Below are 9,844 nucleotides of genomic sequence, written 5' to 3' on the forward strand. Positions count from 1 at the left end.
ATATCCATGTTGAATGTTTTCCATCATTATCTATTTCCCCCCCATGTTGAAAACAGGGTTAGGGTTAAAGGAGGAGTTCACCCCAAAAATGACTTATTTTCTATCAATTGCACACCCTATGAAGCCTTGAATCCATGGATTCTTTTTTGTTTTTGTCGTATTCCTAAGCTAATAATTTGATTCCCGTCTCCTACCGGCTAATGTATCCGGTAGGAGACACAAAGTAGATTATTTGTGTCTCCTACCGGAAATACACACGGTCATCAAATTATTGTCTTAGGAATGCCAAAAATAAATCCATGAAATCAAGGCTTCATGGGGTGTGTAATTGATAGAAAATAAGTAATTTTTTGGGTGAACTCCTTTAAGGCTATTGTTGTCAGCTCATGGTGCCTTGGGTTAAGCCTGTCACAATTATAATAATATAAATCGCACAAACTGTTGTCACACAATGGGTGTGTTTATCAAAGAGCGCTACTGCTTGCATACTCTCTTATAAGCACAGACTCTTAGTGATTTTTTAAAATCTTCTAATTTTACAATTGTTTATATAATGTTTTTTTCTCCTGTGTAGACCCAATCCTTCGATCTAATCTCTCCACACCTGGTGTGGAGAATTTAGGGTGGGATTCCTCAAGAGGAAGAACTGCACACTTCAGGTGGGGGTTTCATTTAAAATAATGGTTAAATAAACAATAATTAACAGTAACTATGTTTCTTAGATGTTAGACTGTTTTCTACCCGAGGGCAGGACCTTGAAGCAGGTGCTGAGGTTATGAGTTGGGTCCCTCGGATTCTCTGACGCCTATAGTCTATGCCTCGGATTCCTCTGGTCATAGAGATGCTGAAGGGCAGAGCACTGCACCCCACAGAGCTTAGACCCTAAGGCGGTTACCCTCCGCACAACTTTGGGGTTTCACATAATGCTATCTGGGTGGTTTTCTATCAGCTGACATGAAAAGCATTCTCTGGCAGGGTCAGCCTGTGACAGAGCACTTGGTGTTCAGATAAAACTTGTATTCTCACCATGTGACATTGGTGTAAAATGACTCCTCTGTGTTTTGTATAGGTGCGCAGTTGGAGTCAGCCTGGGCCCTGAACAGGATCACCTCAGCTACCTTCCTGCCAACAGGCACTGCCCATCATCTGACTACAAGGACATCCAGGAACAGGTTGGCACCTTTTAACCCACGAGTTACAGAGCAACATGGGTTTAGTCGGGAATTAACAGTCCAATTAAACTATCAGGGCGATATATGAAAATATGCTTTAGAGGAATGTGACATTGTAACCATATAAGGAGATCCCAATGCAGCTAAAATTGGCTTACAGGAGGTCCGCCCGGGACCTCTCATGTAACCATGAATCAGCCATAACCATAAGCACAAATTAGTCAGCTGCATACACCTCTAGTGTAATAGTGTCCATCACCTTACAGCCTGGGTACAACCCAGGATGTAAGGTGATGGACACTTTATTACACTAGAGGTGTATGCAGCTGACTAATTTGTTTGCTGATTCCATGATGACACATTTAGGTTAGACAACACTCCATAATTGGGCGTAGCTGCATTGGGAACTCCTTATATGGTTATGGCTGATTCATGCTTACATGAGAGGTCCCGGGCGGACCTCCTGTAAGCCAATTTTAACCCATTCGATCCGGGGACGCATCTCTGTCATTTTAGATTTCTTTGGCTATTCAAAATTAGCAGATGTACAAGCTCATAGCGCGGCACTCAGTGCCACGCTATGAGCCCGGTCTTAAAGGGTTAAGGCAACATGGGTAAATGTGGTTGCCTCATTGATCCATTTTTGACAAGATGTCCTGCGCTGGAAAATAGCAGACTGGGGCGACACGTTATGAGCTTGTAGGTCTGCTGTTTTTCGACATGCGACACCGTTATGAGATGAAGTATCACTATCGATCAGGTTTTAAGTGTTGGATGATAATTGCAAGTTTTTCTTTTTCTTCAACTTGACAGATATTTGTAGAGTGATGCAATGAGCGGTTCGTTCAGTTCCACTGCGGCTAGTCCCAACCTGCCTCTGAGGAAGCCCTCCACCACCGCTCCAGTCACCCCGGTCTGCGGTTCGTTCAGTCCCACAGCGGCTAGTCCCAACCTGCCCCTGAGGAAGCCCTCCACCACCGCTCCAGTCACCCCGGTCTGCGGTTCGTTCAGTCCCACTGCGGCTAGTCCCAACCTGCCTCTGAGGAAGCCCTCCACCACCGCTCCAGTTACCCCGGTCTTTTCTAGAACAGGTATCTACAGCTGCATCTATCCATTATTTTCTTAGAGATTATTCTATTGATAACTTTTTGGATTCATCGAATAATTGAGGTGGTGATCATCCCGAGATCCCCGTGATTTTTTTTACATTCACTTATACAGACCAGGGGTCACGCTAGGATTTTAATCTTCCGGTCCTAATGTCCGGAATGATTCAAATTCATCGGACATCTGATAAAAATAAAGGTCATCATTTTTTGTTATGCATTAATGACAAGCAGGTGCGTAAATACAGCCCATCACTTAGGCCTACAGCATGGATTGAGCTATTTGAACATGAACGAGTAATATACACATTTTATATAGCAGGGTCATCTTGCACAAATACATTAATTACCTACATTACCATTTGCGCATGCTGTGTGCATAATGGTTTCTCAATACTCAATTGCGTTTGAACACATTTTCTAATCAAAGGGCACTGCAAAAGAAAGGGCATTTCAGATGAATCCTCCATAACGTGGCTCAGCTGACCTGTTAAAGCAACAAATTATAGACCACTACTCACAGGTTATACTGTAATAAATGATAGACCACTACTCTCTTATGTATGTTTTACTATATGTCTCTCAGGACCTGTTGGTCTTCCTCCCAGAGCCCTGCTGGGAAATGGTCCCAATGACCCCAAAGGAGGAGCCCTGCTGTCTGCCACCGGAGAGCCAAAGTATGAACTCGCATCAAAATCACATTATCAAACTCACACGTTATCAAACTTTGTCATGTCAGGGACCCCCAAATGTACTATATGTATTTGGCCCCGTCTGAAAATATATATTGTGCCAGGGACCTCCAGAAGAGAAGTAATTTCTCTGATGAGAGCATCTTATATAAGATTATCCTGCAGTGTGTGATGCTACCAGATTTAAAAACCGTTAAAGTACCAAAAGTATGTACGCTGTGGGCGCTGGGGGGTGTGTTCTCTCCTCCGCGTCATCAGTGCCCATACCCTGGGTGGGGTTGGTGAAAGGGCCTTTCTGTGTGGAGTTTGCATGTTCTCCCCGTGTTCCCTAGGGTAGGTACCCTCACAAAAACATGCAGTAATCCTGGTCAGTATACTGCATTTACGTGCGTACGAGTTGTGCACCAGTGGGGCAGGGTCTCTCACAGTCACACAGCTGTCTGAGCTGAATGATGTTTTCCCCTTATCCTCCTATCAAGTGAAAGGAAATGTGTATGTGACACTAAAGCGTTACATATCATGTTGAATGAGTATATGGAAAGGACACTAAATATATGTTTATTCACTCTGTAGGACCATGGACACCTATAAATTGAGAATCATCATAAATGAACATGACATAAGGAAAGTGACACTGAATAGAAAACCAGAAACGCTTGAAGAGCTGAAGATAAAAGTAACAGAAAAATGCCAGCTGCAGGATGACTTCAAACTTCAGTACGAAGACACTGAATTCCATAATTCCCCCTTCAGCAACCTTGATGACATAGAAGACCTGCCAGATGGAAAAGCTACTGTGAAGGTCATTCCATTGACACTGAACCTGGTGCCCATTGTTGACACTCAACCTGGTGCCTCAGGAGATATCGAGATTCCGTCCACTTCATCCGTTGTTGAGATTCCCTCCACATCATCTTCAGCAACAACAAGACCAGATCATTGGCCAGATGTTTTTGACATTCCAATGTTCCCAGTTGAGGTGGAACACCAACTAAGACAGGCTAATGCTGTGTATCTAAAAGACCAAAAATGCCTCAATCCAAGCTGGCAAATGAAGTATGAAATAAAGAAAAAGCTTTCTGAAGAGATGTTCAAATATTTGGCGTATCCAAAAGAACACCATGTCCATGCTGTGGCTTTAGCTCTCATACGCAAGCATCCCTGCCTGACAGAACCAGGCTCCACAGATGGATGTTCTTCCTGGACAACTAATTTGTACTACAAAATGGGAAACTACCGCAATAAACTGAGAAAATCAGGGTGTTTTTTGGAGGTTGCTATAAATGGAGGGAGAAGAGGTGCCACTGCAGCAAGAGGCCTCAAAAGACCGAAAAGGAATGAGGCAAATTACCTACCGGATCTCCCTGACGGGAAGGATGAAGCTACGCTAGAGCAGCAGAGAAAGCACCTAGTGGAAGAAATGAAAAAACGGAACCCCAGTGCAAGTGGCATTGCTGTAATGATGGACCAGACCTTTGCACTGCGTAGACGGGAGATTGTGGTGGACGAACCTCCAGTGACAACGATGAAGGAGCGGTGGCCAGCTCTTTTTAGAGAGAGACAAGTAAGTACTGTTATTCATAGGCTTTTTGGTTATACCCTATAATAACATGCATGTAATTTTAGGCTTGCACCATACACACTTTCAAATGTATTTAGTCACTGTATTTTGTTCTGTGGTTTGTTGTGTTGTAGGTTTATGCTGAGTTTAACAGGATCACCACCACTCACCTAGAGACGGACTTCTTTGATGCTCTGGATCGTTACACACCACAATTGGTCACTATCTTAAAGTCCAAGAAAGGTGCCATTAGAGAGAAATTGTCCGGAATTGTGCAGAAAATTGATGGGGTAAGTCTACAACATGCTGCTTATATTTGTATTTATCATGACCCAGTTTATGTACAACCTATAACCCCAAATAGTACTTGTATAGCTTCCTGGCTGTATGAGTGTTTTAGTGTTGGCGATTTATAATACATCAAGTGTTGTGATATTGCTAACTATTGATTGTTGTTGATAACTAAATGCTGTGGATTGTACTATTTAAATCACACCTCCAATCAGTAACTGTTCTATGCACTATAAAGCATAAATTGTGGTGACATGTGTCTCATGCTGTAACTGTACTGTAACTTTTGAGGGTCAGATTTTGAACTTTATTTGTTTATTATCCACTTATAGAAACCAGACGTGACAGCGCTGCGTACACTTGTTCTCCGAGGCCTCCCTCTTCTGCTTGGAGAGGACCCCAGCAGTTTCTACAACACTGCCGTGGTAAGTTACATCTTAAAGGTCCAGTGAAATTACATTTTCGTTAATTATATTTGTCTGAAACGGCCTCGCAACCAATCGGAAGGTTCCATCCCTTCAGGCTATAGCACAGTGGAATCTCACTCACATGGTGTGCAGTGTTGGTGTTTATAGCCTGCAAGTGCACGCTGCTCAAGGGAGAGAGAGATGGCCACTATGCAGAATGTTTGTTACCAAGTTGCTTATTTCTAACCTAAAATATTTTCATAGATAACACATTTTACTGTGCTGATTAAGTTTACAGTGAGTAATACACGTCAAAAAACAGTAGGCCTACCAATGTTGATAAAACTTCTAAATGCAGATGTGTGTGAAGTGATCTACATTTCCCTGTTGTAATGTTTTTGTTTGGTTCTATACAGGATTGTGACATCGAAGACGCCTGGACAGAGGTATCGGTCGGATTGCTGACTGTGAGCAGTGAAGATTCACCTCCCTCAGATGGTATCGACCTTAAGCCAGTGTCAACAGCCGTCATCCTCGAAGGAGGTATTGTCATGGATAATCTCCAGAACCTCCCTCAAGCACTGTGCCTGCTGTTTGGCCTGACATATGCACTAAATTTGAACTACCCTAATGATATGAAGAACACTTTGAACTTCATTCAAAGAGTGATGCTTGGCTTGGGAAAGGAAAAACTACCCCCCAAACTGCAAAGTCTTAAAAGCCTCCTGTCATTTTAGAAAGATTGTATAGTGGGTCACTGGTAGGCAGGTTGTCCTCAGCCCTCCTTTGAGACAGTAGACTAAAATGCATGCATTTTATTTTTCTCATGCATGAGAAAATGTTGTAGTGATAGGAGTTCTAAATGAAGCCACTTTTATTCATTTTAAGTACTTTAGAGCTGCAAATTCTCAAGACTTTGAATGTAATACCATTAAGTAAAAGTAAGGCACTTTTTTGAAATTGCCAAGTGTTCACATGTTCATGTGTGAAATAATGTTCTCTTTCAAACTGTTATGGGGCTGTCCACACTAAGCATAGCACTTTTGTCAATCATATCGTTGTAGAATTATTTAGTTTAAATACAGTGCAGACATGATCATTTCAGTTGGCAGTTGTTCATGTCTTCCAGAGTTCCAGCAAATCACTCATATTGTCATCATCAACACAGATACTGTTCGTCTTTAGTTGTGTTGAACAGGAGGAGAAGGATGGAGGGGCTACTAGGCTACATTTGCAGTAGCAACACATAAATGTGTGAGGAATTAATTGGCATAATGACTTTGTGGACGAAAAGAGGTTCACAATCATTGGCTACTCTAAATTCTATAAAATAAAATAAATTAAAAATGTGTATATATAGTGCTTGGTGTGGATGGCCCGTTAGGCTTTATTAATTAAGCCATTTGTATTACTAGAGCACTTGTCAGTTTGTCAGACCGTTGGTTTGGTCTGCAAAGTTAGTACAGTATTAAATGTTCAGATTTTGTTATATTAAAGGTATAGTTCACCCCAAAAATTTGTTTTTCCTATTGATTAGTCACCCTATGGAGACTTGAATTATTTTGTCTCATTCCTAAGCCAATAATTCGATGACCAGCGGACCTGTAGGCAGCGGTTTCGGTAGGAGATGCAAAGGAGACTCTTTGTGTCTCCTACCGGACATCAAATTATTGGCTTAGGAATGCGACAAAAAATAGCATGAATTCAAGTCTCCATGGGGTGACTAATCGATAGAAAATTTTCATTTTGGGGTGAACTATCCCTTTAAAGGTCGGGATTTGATTTTTGATTTCCACAATTGTCAGCTTTTATTTAGAAATTGTAAAAAAAAAACATATGTTAGTGATAGGAGTTCTGAACAAAGCCACTTTTATTCCTTTTAAGCACTCTTGAGCTGCAAATTCTTATACTTATAGAATTATATCATTTTTTATACAATTTATTTCTGTAAAATGCCTTTACTGTACATTTTAAATTGGATGCTGCTGTTTGAGCTCATGTGACAAATTGTTGATTGTTCATATTATTGTCAAGGAATAAACCTACGGTATTCCAAATGTGTTGTCTGTCTAAATGGGATCATGCAAACTTTTAATTTTCATTAATGTAATGGATGAGTAAATGATCAAGGGAACTTTACTAAATAATGATCAAGTGAACTTTACTTAATAATGATCAGGTAACCTTTACCACATAAATGATCAAGTAACCTTTACTAAATAATGATCAAGTAACCTTTACCAAGTCAATGATCAAGTAACCTTTACCAAGTTAATGATCAAGTAACCTTGACTAGTAAATGATCAAGTAACCTTTACCAGTAAATGATCAAGTAACCTTTACCAAGTCAATGATCAAGTAACCTTGACTAGTAAATGATCAAGTAACCTTTACCAAGTAAATAATCAAGTAACCTTTACCAAGTAAATGATCAAGTAACCTTGACTAGTAAATGATCAAGTAACCTTTACCAAGTAAATAATCAAGTAACCTTTACCAGTAAATGATCAAGTAACCTTTACCAAGTCAATGATCAAGTAACCTTGACTAGTAAATGATCAAGTAAACTTGACTAGCTGGAACCGATTTCCCAACTTTTTTCTAGTAAGGTTAACTTATTGGATTTTACAGTGTAGACTACAACCACAGTGAGTACACTACTTAGCCGACTGTAGTGTCCAGTGCCACCCATGGTATTTGTAGAACATGTACCAGGTGCATGTGATCAAGTCAAGTGTATGTGATTAAAAGGACACAGGTGTTATGTGATTATGGAACAGCATACAAGACAGCAAAAGGCAGTCCGGTCTCCGTGTGTTTGTATGTTAAATTTGTGGAGTATCAAACACTACACCGACACTGAACCCATGCTGAGTCTCACGCCAATGATGTCGGTTTAAACTTAATTTCTGATCGAATTATGACAGAAAACTGTTTTTTTGTCGAAAATGGCCGCCATCTTGAAAACGAGAAGCCATATTGAATGTTTATTGGCACCAAAAATTATACTATACAGTTAGTAGACTACAACCACAGTGAGTACACTACTTAGCCGACTGTAGTGTCCAGTGCCACCCATGGTATTTGTAGAACATGTACCAGGTGCATGTGATCAAGTCAAGTGTATGTGATTAAAAGGACACAGGTGTTATGTGATTATGGAACAGCATACAAGACAGCAAAAGGCAGTCCGGTCTCTGTGTGTTTGTATGTTAAATTTGTGGAGTATCAAACACTACACCGACACTGAACCCATGCTGAGTCTCACGCCAATGATGTCGGTTTAAACGTAATTTCTGATCGTATTATGACAGAAAACGGTTTTTTTGTCGAAAATGGACGCCATCTTGATAACGAGAAGCCATATTGAATGTTTATTGGCACCATTGAATTTGTCATGTCAAAATACATACATTTGTATAACTAGATCATTAAAATATGTTAAGACATTCAAGTTCTACACTGAAAAACCTTGTTTTACATTTGATGCGACAGCCATCTTGAAAAATAGGCCTTTGTGAAAAAGTAGGTCCTACGCATTAAATGCCGAATTTGGTGCTTGTATCACAAAGTGAACGATTCTTCAGAAATATTGACTTAATCTGCTGGACTATTTGTGAAATAGCCTTATTTAGGCTATATTATTATTAAAAAATAATAGGCTATTGGGGGAGGGGGGAGGGGGGGGGTAAAATCCTGCCTAGGGCACCAAATTGCGAGGCTCAGGTCCGGCACTGTCACTGAGGTTCATATTTTGGGCATGTAAATAGCAAATCTATAAGCTCACAATGTGTTGGCTTGTAGAACAGCTACTTTAGCAATTTTTGAAGGGAGCGGGCCTGGAACCCTCTCTGGGACCTCCAGGGTTCCCCAAACCCCAATTTGATAACCACTGCCATACTAAATCCTGGAGTCACACTGCAACCAGTGTGCATTGGACAGCACTAAGTTGGTCAAAGAGTTCCCTAGCTCAAAAGTCAGTGTATTCCTTGTTAACAGTGAAAGTGACATTAGATTTAGCATTGTTTCACAATCTGCAAAATCTAAATGGTATGATTCTGTTATTACAAAAAACGTATATTTATGCATTAAGTAGATTTTTGTTTTAATTTAAATTGAAAGATCTTAATGAAGAGACAATACATAGATACAATAATATCTAGAGACAATAATATTGTATGTTTTGGTGAGCCATATGGATGGTTAGTTGCACTTTTGTGTTTGCTGTAACTCAGTGTTTCTTAAAGTGGGGTCCGGGGACCCGCAGGGGTCATTGAGGGGGTCCAAATGGACCCTTAAAGGTCTGTACAAATATACACTCAGAGTTACGGAGGTCCTTCAAATTCAATGATTTGTCAACCATTGCTTTAACTGAATATGTTTTTTTTATCATGTGTGAACTTGGTGCCATCTAGTGGAACGAAATAGGCTACAGCAGTAGTTCTCACACCTTTTCATGTCAAGGACCCCCAAATTGTACACACACATGTAAAAAAAATTATTTGGCCGCGGACTTATAGCAACTTATACTTTTGCATTGGATTTTTTTTTTTAAGAAAACAAAAAATACAGCAACAGCTATTTATTACAGGAAATGCTGAGCTTGGTCAGGGTC

General features: G+C 40.4%; 1 protein-coding gene across 1 annotated transcript; it reads left to right on the top strand.

The window, feature by feature from the left end:
• Positions 1-722: 722 nt before the first annotated feature.
• On the top strand, positions 723-6,688 carry LOC308085204 (uncharacterized protein; the record flags this gene model as incomplete). Its single annotated transcript, XM_080428286.1, has 8 exons — positions 723-772; positions 1,070-1,172; positions 1,996-2,263; positions 2,865-2,955; positions 3,544-4,534; positions 4,666-4,821; positions 5,155-5,247; positions 5,646-6,688. The coding sequence occupies 8 exons, from the start codon at positions 723-725 to the stop codon at positions 5,964-5,966; spliced, it is 2,073 nt and encodes a 690-aa protein (XP_080284412.1). The 3' UTR covers positions 5,967-6,688.
• Between the last annotated feature and the right edge of the window lie 3,156 nt (positions 6,689-9,844).

Source organism: Gymnoscopelus braueri (genome assembly GCF_963280865.1).
Source record: "Gymnoscopelus braueri genome assembly, chromosome: 5".
In the NCBI taxonomy this organism is placed as follows: domain Eukaryota; kingdom Metazoa; phylum Chordata; class Actinopteri; order Myctophiformes; family Myctophidae; genus Gymnoscopelus; species Gymnoscopelus braueri.